We start from the raw sequence: 27,877 nt of genomic DNA on the forward strand, positions 1-27,877 counted from the left end.
AATTAAAAACTTTTTCTTTTTAATAACGATCGAATAATTCTGCAACAGTGGAGAATTAAAATTGGTGTTAAATCAAATAAACAGAAGAAGTATTTTATCATTTTTTTCAATTCTTTTTTTCCCCATAAAACTTGCATGCAATCAAGGGTTGCTCTGGTGAAAGAGGATATTCAAAATATTGCAAAGTTTTCATTTAAACGTATTTGCAAACACGCTTGGTAAAATATTAGAAGAAAGATTGATTATTTATTCTTGGCAAGAAAACACATTACAATTCAACGAAATTGACAAATATTTTCTTAAAATATTTCTTTCTTGCGATAGAAAGCAAAAAACTACTCGATATTTTTATTAAAATAATCAATAAATAACTTTCGTACAATTGCAATTACAATGCTTGAAAGATAAAAGAACAATTTGTTAACAAGACTTGTTAAAAGAAAGTGTAAATACACCTTTTTTCGACTCGACACGTTTTTAATAGAATTTAACAGTGACTATTATCTGTTTAATATCGAAGGAGTATTTGAGGGGAGGAGAGGGAGGAAACGGTAGTCTGGTGGGCAATTATTTACCCAGGAAACTGCTGAAAGTAATTCCTTAAATAAAGAAATAAAACGGAGGGAATGGACGAAGAACCGTTGCACGCTTCGTGTCACTTCAATCACGACCCCTTTGAGGACACACAATTTGCTTGCGTTGGCCACCAGCGAGATCAAAGGATCCTCCTCCCCCTCCGTCATGCGTCGAACCGTGCTCTCGTGCTTATTTTCTTCCTTAACCCTCCTCCTCCTCCTCCTCTCCGTTTTATCCTCGAATTTTCTCTTTTCGAACGCATCTCTTCCTCCTCCAAAAAAAGTATCTCCCGAAAGAAAGCACCGATTTCACTCGAATAAAATCTTTCTAAAATTGCTTTTATTTTGTTTTTAAGTCAAATATATCCCCTCCTCGAAACTGTTGATTAACCTTTCTTCTTCGTATTATCTAATTTATAATTTTATCTATTAGTATAAAATTTTAATATAAATTAAATTATTTAATTTATAAATATTTTTTAATCCTCTATTAATTTTATTAATTATAAATATATATGTTTTTTTTTTGTAATATTTATTTATTTATTTATTATTCTTAACACTTTTTTTTTTCTTCTATAGAAATATTCAAAAATCGATTATCCTCTTTCGTACAATTTTGAATCAGATCAGTTTCTAGATAGATTTTATTCGAACGGTTAATGGATGTTTTTCAGAGAGAAAAGCTTGTAAGAAATATCGAATTCCAATGAAATCGAAGCATATATATAATAATATCTCAGAATTCAAGTGCTATTTCTACGAGTATTTTCGATTCTTTCAAATGTCAAAGTGAAGTGCGTGCTCGAATGTTTAATAATTCGAGCGTTTTATAAATATTGAAAAACGAAACGATCACTTTTCGATTCAAACGATCCAATTTCGTTTATATCGGAACGAGCGATAATTAGATACTTATCGATCATCTGTCTGCTTAAAATTATTGCATTGGAAAGTTAATTTTCGAGGTAAAAACAACGATACACATTTTTACCAAAATGACATTCGATACGAAATTATTGAATTTTTATATTAAAAATCGAATAGAAATATCCAAGGAAAAGTATAAATTTCGTTCAAAAAATCTACAGCGCGTTTGAAAAAATATTTTTCCAAAATGAAAAACGGGCGACCAGCTGCTTCTTCAATTGCAACAACAGCTAGAGATAATAAATTTTATCAAACGTAACAACCCACGCCTTTCCTCCACTTAACAACAACAACAACGTTAAAATTCAATAAGGAGAAGAAGAAAATAGAAAGAGAAACAAAGGAAACTTTCCTCCAATTTCTTCTCTTCTCTTTAAAAAAAAAAAGAAACACTCGATAACTCGTATCTTCTCCATTCACTATTCTCCTCTCTCCCTTACTTTTGTTCCAAATTCAATTATCCACCATCGACAAAGGGACGAACGATCGATTAGGAGGGTTATGCAATTTTCAGCGCCAGATCACCGAGACTTCCTTCGCGCACGAACCAGAGAAACCTCCCGATTCAACGTCACTTCGTTTCCTTCTCCACTCCTCTCTCTCCTTTCTTTCTTCCCCTCCTCCAATATTTATGCCACGTCCTTAACACGTTCCTCCTCCTCGAGAAATACTTTCCATTCTTCTTGGAATATTTTGAATTACAAGATTAATTTGTTTTTATTCGGATAAATGTAAAATTCGTGGAAGGAAAGGTACTAAAAATATTATACTTTAATATAATTTCGATTTTGGTTAATTTGTTTGTCGAGCATTGAGAACGAGCCATAAAGCGAAAACTGTGGTGTTGGTAATGTTTCAGTGTATTCAAATTTCACACGGTTTTTCGGGAAAAAGTATTTTCGAAATATTATTTCGATACGAAAATAATCCACGCGTGTTTCTCGAAGTTGCGACGGGTAAAATAAATTGATCGCAGGTTTGGCGAGCAAGCTCGAAACTTTGGTCGAACTCGAATCGATCGATCGGGGGAAAGGGCATAAATTAATGGCTTCCTCCCTCTCGTGTGCCCTGGGCGAAAATCAAGGATAAACCGTGGAGGGGAGAGATACGAGGCGACTTTTACGAGGCTGGCGTACGAAAGCCCCGGGAAGAAAGAAATAGAAAGGGGATGCCTGGGGGGGGAGGAGTCATTACAGGGTGACCCGATGCGGCTGGATCTGCCATTAATATCTCTTTTATGCAAGACGATACCCGTTATAAATTGGACGTGGAACAATATTTTTATTGCAAAATTCTCTTTCATTTTTTTATTTAATAAAAAGAAGAATTTGTTCGTTCTTGGTTTTTCTATATATTAGTTGATTGATTTGACTGGAAAAATGGATTTATTTTTATTAAATATACGCTTGATAATTTCTTTCTTCGGACAACACAGATTGCAATCTTAATGAAATATACAAAGGATAGAATAGAGTTAATTAAAAATTTTCCTACGCTTTTGCAGGGGAAACCAGGTTCGTTTCACCCCTTTGACGTTGGAAAAACAATATTTAGAAGTTTTTCATTTTTATCGATGCTGTACCTTCTCTCAATAAAACTTATTTGAAAAGAACACGCTTTTCAACAATTAACTTCCAATCTTTCTCATTACGATAAAACGATTATGCAAATTGTCCAAATATATTTTTCATTCACCACGTTCAATTCCAACATCCTTTCGAATATTGTTTTCGAAAAATTTTCAATTTTCTCCTCTTCCTTATAAAATATATATTTCACAAATTTTCACCCTTTCCTGAATATATAACAATCCGTCGATATGAAAAGAAGAATAATCTCTGAACGAGAGTCGAGGTTAAGGTTTTTTTCCAACAATTTATGTCACGGATTATCTCTTCTCTCGAAAACGTTGGCAGCCTTGGATGGCCATCCCCCGACCAATCGCATCGCGTTTCCACCCTCCTGCAAGTGCGTGCCAACTGTTGCGAGGGGGATTCTAAAACAATAGGAAACACGCCGCTGACGCTATCCACGGCCGCTTTATCGCGGCACGGGGACAGATTTACGATATTCGAACGCAGCTGGGGGGAGGAGGAGGGGGATGGTCGAGATTTTCGTTCCGCTCAAAGAAACGAGAGGATCGATCCTCGATTTATAACCCATCCACCAATTTCGTTTCATTCGAAACGAGTTGAAGAGGAGGAAATTCCTTTTTTAAATATTTCTTTCTTCCTTCCTTCGAGTAATTAATTAAAGATTAAAACTTTTTCTTTTATAAATTTTTGTTTATTTATAGAATAATTATGTAAATAATTAACGAAGAAATTTTCGTAAAGTGGGACGCATATATTTCATTCTCCTAGGTTTTTATTACAGCAACCACTTTCCTTGTATTCTCTTTTATTGGCGGTGATTCCAAGAGGAGGGAGGGATAGGAATTGATTTTTAGGAAGGAAAAACGAAGAGACAACAAAGTACCGAATACCTCGAACGGCCGATTGAATCGTTAGGCGTCTCTCTCTGTCTCGAGAGTCTCCCTATCTTCTATCCTCTTTCTCAGACTCATTCACTCAGATAAAATACGAAACTTGACGTAATAATCTTTACAAAAATTCGTCTCTCCTCTTCCCAAAATATATTTGTTTTATTTATATAGGAAGAGGAACGGTTTTGTTTCGAATTTTCTTTTTATTGTAACCGCGGTGACAAATACTACTACGACTCTTTTCAACTCTTCAGAGCAGAGATATTGCGGGCAGATTGCTTCGACCAGTTGCGCTTTCAACCCTTGAATATTCCCCGCAGCGTGTTACTCTCAGCAACCCTAAATATTTCTCCGTCCTTCGTGTATTATTATTATTAATCTGACGCAGTTCTCCGTTGTTTCTATCTGTAAAAATTAAATTAAGAAGAATAAGAGTAAGAAAAGAAAAAAATTATTTAATAATATAACGAATAAAGTTATTGCATATAACTTGCTCGAGATTTTTCTGGGATAAAAATCGGATGGAGGAAATTTTAGAAAAAGATATTTGGGATAATTTTCAGTGTTAAAGTCGATATCGAAAGTTGGGTCTATCGTCGAGTTTAACCGCAAACGTTTTCGCAGTGACGTTGGAAGTTGGAAGGTCGGTCGATTCGCGATTTCTCGGGGGCCAAAGTGAATTTTCTAGTTACGTAGGCGGAGCTCGAACCGTATCTGGAACTTTATCTGATCCTTCTTCTTACGCCCGATCCCTTGGCATTCTGCCCCGTTGGCCGCGGTACCCGTTCGAAATAAAGTCCCAGGCCGTGCGAGATTACTCAATAACGCGTCCTCACCACCGCTTGTTGTTTCCAGACCTGCGCCTTTTTTCTTCGAGATGAAACCACGTCCCGATCGGAAAGATCGATTTCGCTGGAGGAAGAAGAAAATTTTTCTCTCGCAACGAGATATCGAGTTTTTAAGAATTTAAATTGATTTCTTTTTTTCTGATTAATTCTACTTACTTTTAATATTTATACATTCCCTTCGAAAAATATCTCCTTTCCATTATAACCGAAGAGGCTATTTCGTCCAAAATTATATAATTTATATATATATAATAATAATAAAAAATAATAATAATAATAATAATAATAAATGAATTCATTCCAGGTATAATTTCGCTGGAGGAAGAAGAAAATTTTTCACTCGCAACGAGATATCGAGTTTTTAAGAATTTAAATTGATTTCTTCTTTTCTGATTAACTCTATTACTTTTAATATTTATACATTCCCTTCGAAAAATATCTCCTTTTCATTATAACCGAAGAGGCTATTTCGTCCAAAATTATATAATTTATATATATATATATATATATATATAATAAATAATAATAATAATAATAATAATAAATGAATTCATTCCAGATATAATTTCGCTGGAGGAAGAAGAAAATTTTTCACTCGCAACGAGATATCGAGTTTTTAAGAATTTAAATTGATTTCTTTTTTTCTTAATTCTATTACTTTTAATATTTATACATTCCCTTCGAAAAATATCTCCTTTTCATTATAACCGAAGAGGCTATTTCGTCCAAAATTATATAATTTATATATATATATATATATATATATATATATATATATATATATATATAATAATAATAAATATATAATAATTAATAAATAATTAATAAATATAAAATAATTATATATATAATAATAAATAATAATAATAATAATAATAATAAATGAATTCATTCCAGGTATAATTTAAAACGCTTTCATTTCGGAAGAGAGCAAAGGTTTTTTGTTTTGCGCACGGAAAGCCGTGTTACTAAGAGGAGCAGGATTTAGATTACGAAAGCAGTTTTCGTTCGGGACGAGGCCGAATCGATCCGAAGAGACACGATTGACGTTACGCAATACTCGGCGGAATCGAGTTGGGGAATGAAGTGGAACGAACCGATTGTCCCCAACCGATTGCCAGCAGATTAGGAATTTCAAGGCGCGCCGTGCTCAGCAGAAACAGTCCTCCCTCACTCCTCTCGCTGCTCCTTGCACGGTAATGAACTGTCCTGCGCGCAAAAATATGGCGGCGGTGTAAAAAGGGAAAAGATAACCCTAATTCCATTCGTAATTTCCCTCGTACGTATGATGGTGCACGTGTTGCTTCGGAAAAAGAAATCACGTGTCCTGCTTAAATATATATTCTTTTGCGAATATTTTCGAAGAGAAAAATTTAATTATACGTTCCAAGATGAATATTTCTTTCTTTCTAATTTTTTATCGGAAATTTTTCTCCACTTTCATTGTATTAATTATTTCTAAATTCTTCCGGATCGATCCGGTTTATACTTTTACGTTGTTGGTCTCGTGTTATCGACATTTTGTAAATAAATGGAAGTTGATAGTTACTTTGCGCCTTTGAAACTGAAAGTTGCTTTAAGAGGAATATAAAGTGCTGCTCAAGAAATTCAGCAATTTTATTGCATAAAAATATATTATATATTAATTATACATTTTTGAATACAAAGAGAAAGAAAAGAGTTAAATTAAATCAATTTTATAGAAACAATAAAAAAAAAAATTGGAAACTTTAAGAAAATTCACGAGAATTTAAGAAATAATTTTGCATCGCGAGAATCTTTTTATTATTAAAAATCTTGTTTACTTTTTACAAACGAACGCTTCTCTCGATATATATATATAAGAAGGTTAAAAATTATCCGAAATGTCAAGTCCCTGGTGGCAAATTATACGCGCCATTAACGATAATGCCCCGCTACTTTTCCTCCTACACCAATTCTAATCGACTAACGGCCGATCCTCCTCCTCCAATCGATCGCCGAAATTAAGCTCTGCCTTAGCCACGGTTAGCTCGAATGGGTGGCCACACTGTTTGCCTGTTTCGGTATATACGTTATATATACGTATACTGAAAGAGCCGAACTTTTTGCTTTGAAGGAACAATGAAATCTGGATAATGCCTCTTATTCGCGGCAATTGATTAGAATCATCCTTGCATATAACGAGAAGAATTTTATTAAACGAGAAATTTATCTTATTTCTTTCGAATCTATACTCTGTCTATTTAAAACAAACTTCAATAAACGTAAGATTATTAATTCAAAATATATATTAAATAAATTAAATAAATAAGAATCAACAAGCATCGAATAAGCTATCCAAATATATATATATATATATATATATATATATTACATATTCAAAAGCATTGATTAAAAATTTTTCCTTTTCCCCGTTACGAGAAAATAATTCCATTATATCCTCACGAATCCATCGTATTATCGATGATGCGTGCGCTATGCGGGCAGGTGCGAGAAGAAAAAAAGGAAAAAAAAACACCGAGGACGGTTGGCGGGTCAATAAACGAGATTAGCTCGTCGAGCGGTGCGTAGGCGTGACAGGCGTGTATGGACGCGGTGAGAGAGAGAGAGAGGGGGGGAGCGGTGGATAAATCACGAGGTCAAAGGTGGTGCGGTAAGTGGCGTGGTTCGCGCCACCGTTTAATTAGCGATTGATTAGAGATAGCGGCGGAAAGACGAATGCGCCGCGAGATAACGCGGATAGGAATTGATACGAGACGAACGCGTATGAAATATCCAGGATAGATATATATATATATACACGTTTCACCTTTCTGTGAATTGTGCGAGAATTATCTCCTTTTTTATTTCGATTATTCGAGTTTTAAATTTAGCAACGCGACCTTCAAAGGTCGGATGGTCAGGTTACTCGGCGTGAAAATTGATAAACAATGGAATATTTAACACGGTCGATCGGAGAATTTTAGACCGCGCGATGGAAATATACGTGGTGTAATGAGAATCGAAAATTTTGAAAATTTGCGGTAATATTTTTTTCTCCTCCCTTCTTCGAGGATTATTCGCTAAAAAAAAGTTGGGATTGTATTATGGGAGAGAGAAGGGCGAGCAAGGGCTTGACTGTTCTATTTACCGATGGAAAGGGATTGATAGGGTGGTGTAAGAATAGAAGCACTTGTGTTGATTGCTCTAGAATGTTCTATAAGCAGCATTGAAATTGTACCAATTGTTTCTTTCCGTATTGGATATACAAGTTTCTTTAATCCGAGAATTGTTTCTATATGTAAGAAACTTTTTTTAAAACTGCATGTAAAATTGTTCAGATCGAAATCAAAAAATGAAGCAAGATGTAATATTGATCGAAAGGAGCAATTATTTCCATTATTTCAATTAGTTTAACATCGGTGTAATCGATAGATAAATTAAATTAAGAGTCTTACAAAGAATCGAGAATAACTCTCCATTTTATCAACTTTCAACTTTTATTACGACTTTTCGATGAACACGGTATTCTATAACCCGCAAATCGAGATGCATCAGCTGTTGCGGCACGGTTTCGTCATATGGCACGGTTATTACACGACACCACTTAGAAAGTTTGCGCGCCGGTGGAGGAGCGACAATAGTCGGTAAATAGGGCACGGGCGACGATGAGAGTTTCCGTTGGAAACATCTGTCCGCAAAACACGAACCAATCTCGATATTGTCGCGGGTGATCGGCGCCTCGAACTTGTTCGTTTCAGTGGGAATTGCGGTCGACAGTTTCCGAATCTCTGCGCCGCAAATGAAACGAGGAACACTGCCGATGACGCTTAAGATAGCTCTGTATATACCGCGAGAAACCGTGTACTTTATTTTTAGACTCTCGCCGACTATATCCGATGCGTGGAATTTTTCTTAAAAGAAGAATTAACATCAATCGATATTGCTTCTAAAACTACACTCTAATATACGTTCCAATAAATTTCGAAACTCCATATTCCTAGCATTCCAAACTCGGCTGATGCTCTCTGCGAACAAACCTGGATCCTTACCACGAGGCGCCCGTCGTACACAAGCGTGCCTCGCTATTGATCGGACCTGTGGAATCGATAATAAAGGAAAAACCTGCGGCTATCAATTTCCTTTTCCACGGAAAAGGTCGAAACCGGTTGTAATTAAGGAGAGGCGCCGCCGAAACGAAACCGGGTTTCGATTCCGTTTCGCATCCCGTTTACGAGAGAGAGAGAGAGAGAGAGGGAGGGAGAGAGGCCCGAACGGCGAAACACCGTTGAAAGACATGGTTGGCGTGGGTCAGTAGACGGGACAGGAAGGCCAGCGTGATATTCGATACGAGGGATCGCGTGAGCTGGTGCCACCCTAACGTGGCACGTGGGGCGCTACCAGGTGTTGCCTAGACGTCGGGTCGATGCCGAACCGCCGCGCATGCGCGGCCTCCCCACCACTACTCGCCTCGACCCCCACCACTCGAGCCTCGGTCTCGCTCCTCCGCGAGACTTCCCTTCCCTCCCCTCCCCTACCCTTCTTTTTGCAGGACAGGCAAGAGACATAGAGGAGAGCTCTGCGCCCTTCCCTTTCGACATCTCTCCCGCTGCACCCCTCCCCCTCCCGCAGGCTGCACCAACACCATCAACCTGCTACCAACAAGTTCGCGTCGCGTATCGGGCGACATAGCGTCACCGCTGTGCACAGCCAATCTTCCATAGGAATTACCATCGTGCCTCCCCCCTTGGGAGTTTACACACTCGTCGTGACGCGAGGAATGAGGCCGGTGCCCGTGGCAGCCCGGCCAGCTGTTCTCTCTTCCGCTCCCTCTCTCTCGCTCTCGCGCGATGTCTACATTCGACACATTCGCCTCGACCACCGCTCGCTCGCTCGCTCGCACACGAGGACGGACGGTTTCGGTGGTTCGGTATAGTTCCTTTCCTCCTCTCTTTCTTTCTTTCCCGTTCGTTCGTGCGCTGGGTTCACTAACCTCTCCACCGTGACACACACGACGATGATGGGCGTACGAGGTTCCGCCGTTTCGTTGGATTTACAGGTTTTGCCCGCACAGGAAATTAAGTCTCGATCGATCGAACTCGAATCAATTTGATACGTCCTTCCTTCCTTCCCCTCCCCTCTTCTCGTATCATCACGAGCCCGATGCATCATCGTGGACAAATATACGTGGAAAGAAAGGAGCCGGTTTCCGAATCCGGATTAGCATTTGGGACGAGCCAATATTGCCGTTGTAATATATACGAATATCCGGCGGACTGTCTCGTAAATCCGAGTTTGCACAAAGCGTGCACGGGCGGAAAAGGAGGAGAAAGAAGGAGAGGCAGCGCGTGCACCCTCGTTCGTCGCAATGACGCAGCCTCGCGGGGCTCTAAAAAAAATCATCCCTCGAATCTCTCTCGCGATCCTCCCTCCTCCTTCCATCCTCTCTCTTCAAAACGATCGCGATCCAATTCCCTCTCGTGAAACGAAGAAAGAGAGAGAAAGATAGAGAGAATTCGAGAAGTGATCGAGTACGAGGCTACGCCAATGCTGCGCGCACACAATCAAAAGGCCTGCAGAAATCGAGAACTAGCACCCTCGAGGGGTTGGTTGCGCAGCCATCCCTTGCTTCAGCATAAACCGTCAGCAGCGGTGGTGGTGGCGGCGGCGGCGGCGACGGCAGCGCCGCCCTCAAGGGGAGCCGCAACGGAGGGGCGGCGGGGGTTGCAAGTAGTTGCTGGTGCAGGGGTGGGAAACGGTTGGCCGTGCACGAGGAGGAGGGAGAGGGAGAGTAAGGGAGGGGGTAAGCGGCAGCGCCACCGACTAAACAGTCGCACCCCGTCGTTGTGATCGTATTCGAGGGCACCCCCTGTCACTGGCGAGAGCCGCGACAGGGAGCGACCGACAGAGTATCGGACGGACGGACGGACGGACGGACGGACGGACGGATGGCCAGTCAGTCAGTCAGTCAGTCAGTCGGTCCACTCGGTTCAAGCTAATAAAAAAGTTAGTCTCCCCTTAGTTGTGTGAGAGAAAGAAGTGCACCAAGGGCTCAACATACACATATACATATATATATACATACACAGAGACACGTACATATGTATATACACGCGTGCGAGGAGAGGCACGAGGAAGAAGAGAGTATTGGAGGAACGGAGGGAAGAAGAGGATCAGCCGGTATAGTAGCGTTACAGTAGATCGATCTAGAAGAGAGTTGTTTAGTTGTTGCGCGGAAAAAAAGGGGGTGAGGCTGAGAGTGGAGGAGGCTGGCATGGTGGCGGTGCATCCTACGAAGGAGCTGCCCTCGCCGTGCCGATGACGAGGCTGCAGATCACGCCCCAACGCGAGCAAGGAAGGACGAAGAGGAAGAAGCGGCAGCGGGCACCGTCCGTCACCCCGATCGGCCGGGGAGAGGTTAACGCCAGGTTACAGATACGGAAGGCGCTGAGTGACGGAAGGCGGCGGCGGAGGCGACGGCGTCGCAGCATCGCCGTTGCCCGGTGCGCGACACGGGTGCCGGTGGTGCGTTTGGTGCGGTTTTGGTGAGGGTGCCGGTAACGACAGTGGTGTAACAACAACAACAACGTCGAGGATTTCTCGTGGGAGAATCACCGCGTGATCGGCGCCAAACGCCAGCAACATGCCGCGCTGCCTCATGGCCAAGAAGTGGAAGGCCTACCCGTGGCCGGATCGCGTGGACGATCCGCAGCAGGAGGAGGAGAACGATCCGTCGAGCGTTCTGCAGGAGGGCCACGGCGGCGTGCAGCAGACAGCCGCGTCGTTGGAGAAGAGGCAGCACAGGCACGAGCCCGTCGAGGACGAGGAGATCGACGTGGTCGGGGACACGGACACCAGGCAGGTCGATCATCAGCAGACTTGTTGGGGACCCCACAGTCCCACGGCTGGTGCCACCGCGCCTAGCCCACCGCCGCTCAACGCCTCCGGTGCACTCTACTATCATGGTGAGTATCATGCCCCCTCCCTTTCTTCCTTTGGAATTAATTTCGCTGGAAGGATTCGTGCTGATAAAATATTCCACGTGTTCCCTTTGCTGTTATTTACATCCCCGTGCCACGCCCTACATTCACACGCCCGGATTCCGTGGATTCTAATCTCGTATCATGGAAAGAGAGAGAGAGATCGTGTATCCTGGAGTCTGGCCATGCGTCGAGGGTGACACACCCGCCGATCGGTAATGCGGTACAGAGAAATTGCGGTACTCGTACGAGGAACACGAGGCGGCTCTCCCCATGGGACCCCGCTGTCAGAGAAATATATCGTTTGGACGACAACCGCCCTCCTCCTGCTCCTCCTTCTCCTCTGCCCCCCGCTCTCCTCCTCCATTTAATGATTTTCCTCGTTTAGGCGATCGTGCACGATGGGATTCTGGCCATGCGTCGCACGCACACGTGTGCACATGTGTATATATTGTGTATATACTTGTATATATGTATGTATACACACACACAAATACACGCGTGTATATAGCGACACACCCGCCAGGCCGATCGTTGATTCTACTGCGGATCTTTGGGCGGATCGAAGCAAAAGGGGAGGAAATGATTCCTCTTTCTCCCTCCCGTCCCCATTTGGGTCACGTTCCTTTTACGAACAAAGCGAGGTTTTCTTTTTTTTTCCCTCTCCGCCCGATCTCTCGCGTTATAACAAACGGGGACACGAGGATTTCCCTTTTTGGACGACGAACAGCCTGTTTGCGTAAATTCAGGGACGAGGCTCTTGCCATTTGTTTTTATTTGTCACGAGAAAATGGTGTTCCGGGAAAAGAATATTGCTTGCTCTCGAACACCAAGTTATTCAGAAATGTGATATGTGAAACGGATCCCGAAGCGATTTCGGGAAAACAATACTATAGGAAGAAAAGTGAAAAACTTTACTTCGAACACGGTGGAGATACATGTTGAATGCATTCCACAAGTTGACTCGCATCGAGTATGTAAAAATCATACCGTGTCCATCAAGGTCTTGGACACACATTTCTTCGTTTATTATATATGCGAAGCGAACGAAAAGTTGTTCGATTCATACACGATATGTATATTTTTACGTTTACGTAACGACACGTCTTTTGTTTTTTTAACGACCGCTTACGTCGATCACCTCGTTGCGAAAAAATTCGCACAGCTGTTAATTGAATTCCGTTATCGATTCTAACGGCCGGGTCTTTAACATGGCGCGAACTGTTATGTAACACGTGTGCCTACCCCCACCACCGCCCCAAGCACTGGCACCGCCGCGCCAGTGTTTCAACCGTGGAATTTATGAAAAGTAAAGCGACCATCGTTCGACGTCCTCTCGTTACGTTTAAATTCTTCAAACGTGTTGAAAGAGCGCGTTATATTTTTGAATACGTGGATGATATATGATGTATCGTCGAGAGAATATTTGAATTATATGGAATTAGAGAGAAAGATGCATCTTTCTATTTATATATTCGTTCCGTTTCGTTCGATTTTATACAAAGTGGAAATTATATACGCGACCTTGCAAGATCAGAATTCAGGTCGAAAATATGTAAGAACACGACGTGGCATCGATTAAACGGCTTCCTTTTGCTATGACTTCATAACACACGAATAAACGAGCTACATTTTCTTCGCGGTCACGTAATGCCTGATTGTAAGGGCTCCTTTTCACGCCTCCACGTCAGACGATTTCCAGTTTTCCACCTATTCATTTCACGCTGTTTTAATTGACCACGTCATCGAGAAATGGATGGAAAATCTTAAATGGAAGGAGAAGCATATAATATCCTAATTGGCTTATTATTAAATGCGGATTATTTTTTGCGAAATAACCTTGAAACTTTGATGGAAATCCTTTCTTTATTTATTTAAAAATTATTCGCATATAATTGATCTAATTTTCCCTTTTTTATCGATTTTATATAATTAATTAATCTCAACTTTTCGCGAGAAAGTTGTTTCAAGAAGGGATTTAAATAAAATCTTATCAATAGAAATTTTCTCATTCTCGAACAATAAAAGTTCACATTATAAATGGATTTTAATTGGCAAAAGTTCAGTAGGTCGTTAACTAAAATTTCGTTTCAGAATGAATAGAGGTCGAGTAAGTTTCTCCAGTGTTTTCCAATCCTTTTTTTTGAATTGCCCTTTGTAATATTCGAATAACTTTTCCTCCCTCCCTCCTCTCTCTTTATCCTTTTTCCATACATGATAATTATTGTAAAATTAGCACAAATTTCGTCGCTGAAAGCAAGTTCTTCTCGTTACAAACAATGCAAGAACATCATCTTGAACGAAAAGCTCCAAATTTCTAATCTGTCATTGATATTATAATAATTACGTGGAATTTACTAACAAAATATTAAAAAATCATCAACAATAATATTTCAATAATAACATTGTTGAAATTCATTAATGAAGAATAAATATAATCTAAGTGAGATAAAAAAAAGAATTATTAATTCTAAGCTTATAAAATTCTCACGAGACTTTCCTCGAATCGAAGAATTTCTCTTCCAAGACACGAAGAAATAAAATAATAGCTCAACGGAATAATCGAACAATGTTACGAAATTAGATAGGACGAGTATGAATGATTACGTAAGATACGCATAAATTCGACAAATGAATCAAATTTGTATCGAAATCATAATAACTAACAATATATCTATGGAACGAATTCACCTTTAAAAATTTATAAAAAAAAAAAAAAACACCTTCAAATTTTTTCGAGAGCGCGGCCAGAATTTGCAGAGTCATCAGGCGGTCCCGAATCCGCGTTCGCGGATACGCTAATTGCCAGCTTCATTATCACAGTCGCGCTCGCTCGACACCCACTGCGGGTTCTCGTGTTGCGCAAACGCGCCTCGCATCGCGTTTTTCGTTGCAGATGCTCGAATCGAGACGTGGATTCTTCCTTCTTTCTCTTTGGATTCTCGAATAATCAACCGAGGGTTGTTCCGACGATCCTTTTAAAAAAATCATTTTCAAAAGGAATATCTCATCTCTACGAAAAGATAATTTCGATAAAATTTTATATATACATATATATATATATACATGTACAAAAAAGGGATAAATCCCTTCCCTCCCTTTTAGCACAAGAAATCAATATTTTTGATTAATAATACAACGACGAATCGACGATGGTGACTGTTATCTTGATATTTTCGAGTTGGAGAAACGTAATTAAAAATAGAAAATTAATCGAGGAAAAGGTTAACGACAAATCCAAGAACTATTTAACAAGAAGAGCTTGCCTTCTCCTGCAAGACTGTTGTTATCGACAGTATAACGCGTTGGCTCGAAACGATCGGGGATAGGCGAACAACAATAGTAAAAAAGGACCTTACGTCGCCCTTTGAAAGCCTAGAATCAACAGACTCGTGAGAGCGTGCAGAGCGTTCATTCGACATTATTGATTCTCACCCGCCCCTCTCGCCCCTCTGCCCTCCACTTCACCCGCCCGCTCAGCTCCCCACTCCCCATCCTCATCCACTTACTGCTCTCTGTCTCTCCCTAGGCCGTTGATGAAATGCACTTCCAGACACGGCTCGCTCGCTCTCTCTCTCTCTTTCTCATCCCCTTTTTTGCACGTGTACGTATGTATATATATTTTATATATATATATATATATATATGTGTGTATGTGTGTGTGTGTGTACGTTGACTTCTTTTTATTTCAGCCAATAATAGATGCGCGTCGGTTGATCGATCGCCGGCCACGGTTTTCTGATTTATTGCTGTCACGTCCGCCCCCTCCCCCCTCTAATGTCGACTCGGCCGAGGAATTAGACACCCCGCGATTCATCAAAGTGCTCCTCTTTATCTCGCTCTCTTCTTTGCGCAATCGTTTCCTTTGCGTGCGAATTTTTCGAAATCTGGGGATGTTTGTCGTCGTCTGGGAATCGAAGAAAAATTGTTCTCGTCTCTATAAAGATTGTTTCTTTTTTTTAGTATAATTTAGATGGAAGTTCAATGATAAGATGCTTTATTATTTTCATTGGATTGTTTCTATTTATTTTTACGTTAATTATTTTTATCGTTTGCGAGCACGATAATTGATCGATATATTAATAAAGAAGAATTGAAAATTGCGATTGTGAATTTTTCAAGTTCATTCTCAGGGAAAATTTTCATTCTTGTTAGCCACGTTTATATCCAAGCGGTGCAAATCGGCGTGAATATTTTATCAAGGTATAACACCAGGCCATATCAGAAAGTCGAATTTAAAAATGTAACACGTGCTCGCGTTGAGTAGAGTTATACCATTTATAACGAAAGTTTCACGATTAATTTAAACGGGCGATCATCACTAATCGTATCGATGAATTATTTCGAATTGTAACACTTTTGGATTAATTTAAATTTTTAATTTTTTTCTTCTTAATTTTATCGAAGAATATAAATTATACATTTGTCAATTTCGCCATGCTAGTTTTTTCTAAAATAATTTCTCCGATATTATTTCTTTTTAATTATTTCCGCTTCTTCGAAAAACAAAATACACGCCACTTCTCTTTAACAATGTGCCGTTTGATTAAACTCTAGAATTGGAGAAATGGAGAAGTTTACCCGTTTCACGCGATTCGAGATTTCGAGAGATGGATGGAATCGATTTTGAAAATCCGCCGAGTACGCGCGTACCATCCGGATTATCGGTTTAAAGATTGCCGCTCGAGCGCGACTTTAGACATTGGAACGGGGTCAACACTTTCCGCGATTTGTTGAATTTGCGGAATAAACTAATCCCTGTTTATCTCGCTCGAATCCAGCCAAAGTGAAAATTTGCCGTTTCAATATCGATCGAGTCGAGTCAAAGTTCGATCGTTGATTCAGATAATTTTGATTTTTATTACAAGAAGAAATATTTCAATTGTCAGATATTGTTTGATGCTTGACTTGTGAATAGATTGTTTATGGAAAATTTGTATGTATAAAAAAGATATTTAAATTTTTATTTAAACTTGGCTTATTTATATGTGAAAATTTGTAATGAAAAAGGAATATTAGAAAAAAATATATATATATATTGTTAACGAAACTACTCTGAAACACAAATCACCGAAAACGTTTCCAATCCAATTGTACAACATGGCTGGCGTACAACTAGAAACGAATTTACATCGAACAATCAACGAACACGTTTCATCGATTGGAATCGAGTGGGTGGAACCGAGTCGATAAACGTATTTGCCGGAAAAATAGCAAGAATTTTCACGAGGATGTCAAACGAGAAAAAGAAATGAAATGAGATTAGATTATTGTTATTATATCCTCTTTTAGTACGTCTGTTTTAAATTCAATGAAGAATCTTTTAAGAATCTTGTGAAAAAAATTATACAAACGTTGTGGACAACTTATAAAAATTGTTTGGCATAAGATGATGTATTATGCAGTATTAGTAGTTTTTCTATAGCTTGACGCATGTAAAAGTCACGTGAAAGTCAACTTTAATTTCTCTAAATGGAATCGTATAATTTTTATTGAATTAATATCGAGTAACATCAAACATCTCGTTGTACCAAACAATTTTTATAGAAACATTGACGTATCGTGCACGATTATTCATAAAAATAATTCAAACACTGATATGTTATACTTAATTTCAACTATCTATTTTTGTTAATTATAAAAAAAATAAATTCCAATATTGTTTCTTTAAATATCAGAAATAATATTCTCTTTATATTTCTCATTACATTATATATATATATATATATATTCGTGTTAAATTTTATATTACTTCAATTAATGAAAACTAACATTATCGTGTACACTCGGTATTATATATACATTCTCACGAACCTCGAGATCTGATAACGTAGATCAATCCTTGGAAACCCACCAATCACGTATTCAAACGCTATTGTAAATAGCAATAAAACGAAAATAATAAAATTATATCGAGGAATATAAAGACTCGAATAAAAATAGCCTTGTTTAAACGTTTGAATTATTCAATTTACGAAATAAAAATCTTTCGTTTATAATTATTTTTTTATCATTCAAATAACCCCTAACTCACGACGAGTTCCATACGATTAATCTAATCATCGACTCATAATTGCCAATATAACCAACGACGTTGCTCACTGTTGCCAATTGTCCCTTAGCATACAGCGGTTAACGATAATTTCTCCGCTCGAACGTTCGGGAGTCTCGTTCGCAACAATGCGAATGTCGCGTTACATTGTCGCAGCAGGCGTATCGATCCAATGTCCAATGGAAGGTCCAACGAGGCATCGAAGGCTAACTGTCGCGTGTCCTGTCGCGTGGACATCGGCAATAAAAGGAAGGACCGAACGTTTAACCGTTTTGCCGCATGAAACTTTTTTTCTTTTTTTTTTTTAAGCTAAAGCATCTTTAAAAAGGGAACTAGAGTCGAACTGTTTCTAAACAATGAGCTTTACGCGATAGGCGAAGTGAAGTGGTTAGGCTTGTTAATTGACGGTTTATATAGGGAAGGATTGTGTTTTAAAACTTTTCTTTTTTTTTCTTTTTTTTCTCTCTCTTCTAAATCCTCTTGTACATTCCAATTTACCGGGTTTCTTTTTTATCAATTAATTGAAAAGGTGATAGATATATAAGCGCGTGTAGCTATATATATATATATATATATATACGTGTAATGTACAATTTATATAAGAGCGTAACGATAACAATAAAGATGTAAATATAGCGATTAGGTTATAAATTATATTACATTGCGAAATGGTTGGTGGAAATCGAAGCTTGAAAATTTTTTTTATTATTTCGTATCGTGACTTTATTAGCCGTTATTTTAATCGAGTAATTAATATTGGAAAAGTGACAAATGATAAATCGTGGGATTATTGATTTTTGTCGGAGAAATAGTTTTAAGCTGGTTAATTGTGAAATTGCGTTACAATAACCTAGATTACTTTGTTAACAAATTTTTTTGCCGTTACATCAGAGAATATTAAATAACAATAACTTTTGTGATTCACGGAAAATTTTAATAATAATTCGACCGTGCAAAAGATTAATTCTATTGATATTTACATCGGCTTGATATTTTGTTTATCGATCGAAGGTAAATTAGGTTATTCGTTCAACGGACATTTTCCAGTCGATTTAAAAAAGAGTTGTTGTTCGATCGAAAAGTAAGAAAACAATATTTCTTTTTAAATAGAAATTACACGTTATCTCAACTGTTAATACGAAGATTCTCATCGTCGGGGAAGATAATTGTCGAAAATAATATTATAAGATATCGATTTTACAGCATGGACTAGGTAAATCGTTATTAATAAATATATTAAAATCCAATAATTCTTCAATAACGAAACAACCTTTCCTTTCTTTTATAGGCGTTAAGATCCCCATTACAATCATCGTAAGGGAAGAGAGATTTAACAAAGGTTAGAAACATCTACGAAAAATTGATCATTGAAGAAAATTGTAAAGAAATATAGAAAATTTTAATCGAGTAAAAAGATACGAATCCACGTGTTGTCAGAGGGGGGGGGGGCACCCTTGTATGCAACAGATATCCCCCACAATAGCCCACCCTCCTCCTTCATTTTCGTCGTTTTCTCGTTAACAATCGCACACGCTACGGCCAGCTGACGCGTGCCAGCAACAGGAAATGAAACGGGCGCACCGGTTCCGTGTGATTCACGAATTCAAATATTCATGGCGGGGGGGCGTTGCGAGCCGGCTGGCACCGATACAGCCGGTGGAAGGGAAAAGGAAGAGAGAGGAAAAAAAAAGGAACGGTTATCGACGCCCTTTAATTTTCCTCTCGTTTCCACCCGAGAAAATCCTTCACGGGGATAATTAAAGCCTGTCGTTTCGCGGTTATATATATATTCGTCCATGGAGGCGCGATAGGGAAAACTTGGTGGCGTTTAATCTTGCTTTCGTAATAATCGTTTGGAAACGTGAGTTTTCTCTATGAATGGAAAACTCGAAAAGAGGGGGGAGTATTGTAAATTTTACACGCAAATGGTGATTATTTATTATCATATTTTTGGAATTGTTTTCGTTAATTCGGTGATTCAATTTGAGCAGAAAGGGTGAAAGGGGTTCGTTGAACTCCTCCCCCCCCCTCCCCGGGCAGCGAATACGAGTTTCGATCGCATGAATTTCGAGACGCGAAACCTTCAATTTGCATTATTCATTACCTGGCCCTAATCAGCTCCGAATCCCCCATTAAGTTTGATTGAGCGTGTATCCCTCATTACTTAATATTCCGTGTTAATTCTGGCCCCCGACAGTGACTGAGCCAATTCGTTAACTGTACCAACACGCCGAAATTGATAATTTCGATCGATAATCCGCCATAGATAATTTGCATTACGATAATCCCTCTTTGATCGGCGAATCATGGTACAAAATTCCTCCTTTTTACATCGATCTTGATATAATTCGAAAATATCGACGTTTCTATTTTATTCCCAATTTACGTAAGCAACACCCCTTAAATTACAAATAATTGCTTATACTTCTGTTCGAATAAAATAATCAATTCTAAAGATCATCGAATATATTAATATCCCGTATAACAAAGTAAAATGAATATTGGATCAACACACCTTAAATATTAACTTTAAATTGGAGAAAAAATGATAAAATCAATATTGAAACACCTGTTCAAATTCTACAACGAAATATATATTTACAAAAAGATGACACGAGATTAGAGGCAAAATAATTTCAATCGCATCAAATATAAAAGAATTTTCAAAGAAAAATTTTAACAAAATCAATTCAATTCCTTTCGAAAAATGAAACGATCCGTGTGCAGGTTACACGCACGAGTCGTGGATCAACCACGAGGAGCCGCCGAAGTACGCGACGCTACGCTCGGCCGCGGAGCTGGCCCGACCCGTGGTACCGTCCCCTCCGCCCCCGGCCGCCCCCCAGGAGCTGGCTGCAGTGGTGACCGGGTCGAGCCTGCACCAACCGCACCCAGCCCCGACGACGACCCCGTCGTCGGCCACGTCGTTGAGCCTGCCCCCGAGGAAAAGCCTGTCCATGTGTTTCACGAGCACGGGGACGGCGCTCTCGCTGCCCCCCAAGAAGAAGGACATATACCGGCCCTACAGCCTTCAGCCGACGTCCGAGATCCGCACGTCGGCCGAGGAGGACCTGTCCGCCGCGCAGGCGATCCTCGACCTGAGCGCGTCACCAGCTGCGCCCACCCACTCGGTCTTCATTCACACTTTGTCGCCGCCGCCGCCGCCGCCGCCTCCGCCGCCGCCACCGCCTCAGCAGACAGCGCCAGGAGTCGCGGCGAACGGACAGCTGCAACCTGCACAGCTACAACCGCCGCCGCCGCCGCCGACCGCTCAACCCATCCCCGTCTCCGTGCTCGTGCCCGTGCCCAGCTCGCAGACCAACCAACTGCGCCAACAAGAGCAAACGCCTCAACCCCAGTCACCGGCCACCGCCGAGACCAACGCGACCAACTGCACTGGCGGGAGAGATGGGTGAGACATTTTCCTTTCTCAATCGAAGCAGTCTAATCTACCAGGAGAAATGAGTTTTCGAAAGAGAACTGTTGAGCTTCATTATTCTATGTACCAATAATTATCAAATATACAGAAATTAACTCGAACGAGTTAAAACTCAATTAACATCGAACGAGTTTAATCTTCGTTCGAGAAGAAATGAATTTTTCTTTCGAAAGAAAACTGTTGAGCTTCGTTATTCTATGTACTAATAATTATCAAGTAATATACAGAAATATGTATAGAGATGGGTAAACGATTTTACTTTCTCATCATCAGTTTCATTATTCGTCTATGTACCAATAATTATCAAATGCAATATAGAGAAATATGTATAGAGATGGGTAATTATATAGAGCGATTTTGCTTTCAAATCTATGTTCGAGAAGAAGTGAGTTTCTCTTTCGAAAAAGAATTGTTGAGTTTCATTGTTCTATGTAAATAATTATCAAGTATATAATTATCAATATAGAGAAATATGTATAGAGATGGATGAGCAATTTTGCTTTTTCATCATCAGTTTCATTATTCGTCTAAATAATTATTAAATACAATATAGAGAAATATGTATAGAAATGGGTAATTATATAGAGCGATTTTGCTTTCAAATCTTCGTTCGAGAAGAAGTGAGTTTCTCTTTCGAAAAAGAACTGTTGAGTTTCGTTGTTCTATGTAAATAATTATCAAGTGCAATATAGAGAAATATGTATAGAGATGGATGAGCAATTTTGCTTTTTCATCAGTTTCATTATTCTATGTAAATAATTATCAAGTGCAATATAGAGAAATATGTATAATATTAGGGAAGGTTATATTATAATAGTATAATATTAGAGAAGGTTAGGAGAAGAAAATTTAGAATATATATAATATAGAATATATAGAATATATATATAAAATTCTCGAGACGATTATATATAATATAGAATACAAATATATATAATATATATAAAATTCTCGAGACGATTATATATAATATAGAATACGAATATATATAATATATATATAAAATTCTCGAGACGATTATATATAATATAGAATACGAATATATATAATATTCTATATCTATATATGGAATATATAGAATATATATATATAAAATTCTCGAGACGATTATATATAATATAGAATATATAAAATATATAGAATATATATATAAAATTCTCGAGACGATTATATATAATATAGAATACGAATATATATAATATATATAAAATTCTCAAGACGATTATATATAATATAAAAGACGAATATATATAATATGGAATATATAGAATATATATAAAATTCTTGAGACTATATATAATATAGAATACGAATATATATAATATATATAAAATTCTCAAGACGATTATATATAATATATATATATAATACGAGAATACGAATATATTATAATATAGAATATATAGAATATATATAAAATTCTCGAGACGATTATATATAATATAGAATACAAATATATATAATATATATAAAATTCTCGAGACGATTATATATAATATAGAATACGAATATATATAATATATATATAAAATTCTCGAGACGATTATATATAATATAGAATACGAATATATATAATATTCTATATCTATATATGGAATATATAGAATATATATATATAAAATTCTCGAAACGATTATATATAATATAGAATATATAAAATATATAGAATATATATATAAAATTCTCGAAACGATTATATATAATATAGAATACGAATATATATAATATATATAAAATTCTCAAGACGATTATATATAATATAGAATACGAATATATATAATATAGAATATATAGAATATATATATAAAATTCTTGAGACTATATATAATATAGAATACGAATATATATAATATATATAAAATTCTCAAGACGATTATATATAATATATATATAATACGAGAATACGAATATGTATAATATAGAATATAGAATATAGAATATAGAATATATATATATAAAATTCTTGAGAGGATTATATATAATATAGAATACGAATATATATAATATAGAATATATAGAATATACATAAACTTCTCGAGACGATTATATATAATATAGAATACGAATATATATAATATTCTATATCTATATATGGAATATATAGAATATATATATAAAATTCTCGAGACGATTATATATAATATATATATATAATACGAGAATATATATAATATAGAATATAGAATATATATATAAAATTCTCGAGACGATTATATATAATATAGAATACGAATACATATAATATATATAAAATTCTTGAGACGATTATATATAATATAGAATATATATAGAATATATATAATATAGAATATATAGAATATACATATAAAATTCTCGAGACGATTATATAATATAATATAGAATACGAATATATATAACATAGAATATATAAAATATATATATATAAAGTTCTCGAGAGGATTATATATAATATAGAATACAAATATATATAATATAAAATATATAGAATATATATATAAAATTCTCGAGATGATTGTATATAATATAGAATACAATATAATATAATATAATAGAATATAGTATATTGTATATAATATCGAATACGAATACATATAATATATATAAAATTCTCGAGACGATTATATATAATATAGAATACGAATATATATAATATAGAATATAGAATATATGTATAAAATTCTCGAGACAATTATATATAATATAAAATATAATATATAGAATATATATATAATAATATAATATATAGAATATATATATAAAATTCTCGAGACGATTTAGGAGTCACGATATTCTGGTCGCAGGAGCGGTAGTAGCGGAAGCAAGACGGTGGCGTACACGTACGAGGCGTTCTTCGTGTCGGACGGACGGTCGAAGCGTCGATCGGCGAACACGAACGGGGCCGCGGTGCCGGACAAGGAGGCGGCGCAGCCGGACAGGCCCAAGTTCACGTGCACGGAGTGCGGCAAGCAGTACGCGACCTCGTCGAACCTGTCGCGGCACAAGCAGACGCACCGAAGCCTCGACTCGCAATCGGCGAAGAAGTGCATCCACTGCGGCAAGGCGTACGTAAGCATGCCCGCGTTGGCCATGCACGTGCTCACGCACAAGCTGGCCCACAGCTGCGGCGTCTGCGGCAAGATGTTCTCCAGGCCTTGGCTGCTCCAAGGCCACCTGAGAAGTCACACGGGCGAGAAGCCTTACGGGTGCGCGCACTGCGGCAAAGCGTTCGCCGACCGCTCGAATCTCCGCGCCCACATGCAGACCCATTCCGCGGACAAGAACTACGAGTGCTCGAGATGCCACAAGACATTCGCCCTCAAGTCTTATCTGAACAAGCACCTCGAGTCCGCCTGTCTACGCGACGACGAGATACCGCAGCAGCAGCAACAACAGCCGCAGCAGCAGCAACAGCAACAGCAGCAACAAGCTACGAACGGTAATAACAATAACGCGACGACGCAACACCAGCAGAGCAACAATCGTAGTTTGTAGCAGCGCTTCGACGACAGGAAGGCAACGACAAGGCGTCTCGACGCCGTCGCGAGGGAGAGCTAGCGGTTGTTCCCGGCGACACCTGGTTAACGCCGGGCTATACACGATCGTCGATGTGAAGAGAGGGAGGAGAAAAAGGAAATAAAAGGTTTGCCGTAGGTTTTAAGTAGAAAAGTGCCAGTAGAGAAAAATGGAGGATAATAGAGAGGAGTAACCGAATGGTAGTGTTGTAGAGAGAGAGAGAGAGAGAGAGAGAGAGCGAACGAGCGAGCGAGAGAGAGAGAGAGAGAGAGTGTGGAAGATGTCGGTTTCTTAAATAATGTCTAACATTGATAAAAACGTCCAATAATGTTAAGTCTTAAAAAAAAAAGAAAAAAAAACGAGCAGAAAGAGAGAGAAAGAGAGAAAAGAACAAAAAAAAGAAAAGAAACGAAAACGACGAAGGAGAATAAGTGGGTAATAACGATAAACGAGAAAGGAAAAGAAAATAAGAAAGAGAGAGAAAGAGAGAAAAGAAAAAAACGAGAACAAAGAACACGTCGAACGGTGACGTCCACACTGCAGTCTAGTCACTCTAGTCGATTATACTTAATACATTATGATATTATATTATTATATATTATATATTATATTATATTATATTATTACATATATAGTATATATTTACTAGCGCGTACGATTCTAGTCGCGAGCTCGTTACGGAGACACACTATTTATTGATACTTAGCTGCCTAAATGAGATAAAGAAAAATGAAATTCTTCGAGGATTAAAAAAATACAATAATACACATATATATATATGTATACAAATTTAATATATATACATATATATATAACAAATCACGGGGGATACACATACACACACACACGCACACATACACATATACACACATCATTGATCGATGATCAAGGACGAGATTTCCGGCCGGTTTTCGATTCTTCTTCTATCTTCATTCCCCAAAGATATAAGATTCGTCGTTCATCGAAACGCACAGTCGTGGCCGGACGACTTCTTCGATCGACCCTCCCCCCCATGTTCCTTTCTCGATGGCTCCTTCGACTCGGTCGGGCCGTCATTAAACACTCGATCGGTACTGATGGAAGCGGTCGGTACAGGCCTGTACGTTTCGTTCGACGACGAGGAAAAAAACCGTTCGTGTAACGCATTCTAATTTTGATTTAATCGAATTCTTGGCGGCCATTTTTTTTAATGATGGGTGGTGGGCGAGAATATATATTATATTAAATTGATCGAGAAACTTTTAATCACTTATTTTTACAATTTTATTTGAAGGAATAATTTGAAGGGAATTTATCAGAATTTCAGACGAGTAAAATTCTGCAGCAATGTTAAATTTACACAACAAAGTGAATGAAACAACGATGGATAATCACATCGATCGAGCGAGAGATAAATAATTAATAATGGATTCTTCTCTATTACGCGTCCTTGCCCGCCATTCGTTATTTCGTCATGCTCGACACATTTTATGCCGTGTAAAATTTTTTTTTCCACCCTGCAGTGAATGACAGCAGATTCTCACCTTTTCAAATATTTAATCCCATCAATTGCCTCGTTATTTTTACCTCGCGAACGTTCTCGTATAAAACGATAGAGAAGGAAAAGAGAGAAAAAAAGTCATCGACAGTCGTGCGCGGCCATAGAACGTGTTAACGACACGTGGGCATCGACCGAATCGCCTCGAGGCCGTCGCAATATTTTTCTCAGCGTCGTTACACGATCGGTTATACGTGTATGTATGCAAGCGTCGAAACGAGGTAAAATTTTCATCGCGCGTATACACCCTCGATCGAAAGTTTCGAAATATTTTTTGCAAAAAAATTAAAAAGTAAGAGAACTCGTGTGAAGAAGAATATCGTTCGATTCGACGAATATGCGAATTTTATTGGGGGGGGGGGGAAAAAAAGGAACGATTTAAAATTTACAAAAAAAGATCTCGAGACTTTCGAACGAGAGATACGTACGTACACATATATACATAAGAGGAGGGACAAATACGAACACAGACACAGACAAGAAACGCGTTACACACGTAATATTTAGAGCAGATTCGAGTAATAGATGCGTAACGTATATTGTTATACACATATTTTATAGAAGCAATATAACGAGTAAGGGAAAAAAAAAAAAAAAAAAAAAGTAAATAATGACGACGCGTACGGTCAAAAGCAATGTTTCGACACAACGAATTATATAATTATACATATAGAGGCGAACATCGAAGTTTAACGTGATGGAATAACGATGATTTGCTTCGGCATACAATTTTTTTTCGATCGTCCTTACCACACTCTTCCATCTTTCGCGATATTCGTTCTAAATACATTGGCCGGTCAAAATTCTGGCCGGATTTCGAAGAAAAATTCATTGTTCCTCCCTTATTTAAAATAGAAGCAATATTTTTTAAGATATTAAGTTCTCTGAATATTCGCGAATATTTATCGATCCCTTGAAACTTGATGGCTATAAAATTGTTAATTTTTTACAAAATAAAATATATCATTTGCATGAATGGTAAGATCATTTCGCTTATCGAAAATAATAAATGTTATTAGAATATCTATATAAAATGAATTTAGAAAAATTGCAAATCGTTTGCACAATATTGTACGGTAAATAGTGTTAAAAATGTTTCACGCATGAGTTCTCTAAATCAAGAAAAAAGAAAAAGAAATAAAAAGAATAAAAAAAAAAGAACAAATTTCCTAGACAAATCGAATATTCATCGTGAGAGCGATTAATAGTGGCTTCGCGGTTTGCCTTTGTATTAGCTTCTATAATATTTTCCAAACGAATTACATACGTGTAATTTAAGCTTCGAGTGCAACGAGTGGAACACCAATTCTAGCGTTAAAAAAATCTTCTTTCTTAAATATCGTATATTTTATATAAACGAACAACGATCCCTTTTGCTCCGAAAAATAATAAAACGTAGAATTAATATTAATAAAATCGTGTAAAAATTTTGATTCGATAATAAGCAACGACGACATACGTTTACATACATCGAAATTCGTAAAATATTTTATCGTAAATTTAAATTCTTTCGAGAAGAAAAAAAGAAAGAAAGAGATATTTCGAGACAACGAAAAGGGAGGAACAACGAAATCC

At 37.8% G+C, this 27,877-nt stretch overlaps 1 protein-coding gene and 1 long non-coding RNA gene across 3 annotated transcripts; one reads left to right on the forward strand and one right to left on the reverse strand.

Annotated features, from left to right (window-relative positions):
• Positions 1–1,785: 1,785 nt before the first annotated feature.
• LOC725190 (protein snail) lies at positions 1,786–26,904 on the forward strand. Of its 2 annotated transcripts, XM_026441938.1 has the most exons (4): positions 1,786–1,802; positions 11,373–11,764; positions 20,559–21,243; positions 24,054–26,904. In XM_026441938.1, the coding sequence occupies exons 2-4, from the start codon at positions 11,443–11,445 to the stop codon at positions 24,742–24,744; spliced, it is 1,698 nt and encodes a 565-aa protein (XP_026297723.1). In that variant the 5' UTR covers positions 1,786–1,802; positions 11,373–11,442; the 3' UTR covers positions 24,745–26,904. The 2 variants fall into 2 exon arrangements, with proteins under 2 accessions (XP_026297723.1, XP_001121064.2); XM_001121064.5 differs by lacking the exon at positions 1,786–1,802 and having other exon boundaries at positions 10,657–11,764; positions 24,054–26,660.
• Positions 3,831–10,543, reverse strand: LOC113218910. Its single transcript, XR_003305064.1, has 2 exons — positions 9,793–10,543; positions 3,831–4,395 (listed from the first exon to the last, which is right to left on the reverse strand). It is a non-coding gene; the product is annotated as an uncharacterized LOC113218910 (long non-coding RNA).
• Positions 26,905–27,877: the final 973 nt, after the last annotated feature.

The sequence above is a fragment of the Apis mellifera genome, linkage group LG1, assembly GCF_003254395.2.
Source record: "Apis mellifera strain DH4 linkage group LG1, Amel_HAv3.1, whole genome shotgun sequence".
Lineage (NCBI taxonomy): Eukaryota > Metazoa > Arthropoda > Insecta > Hymenoptera > Apidae > Apis > Apis mellifera.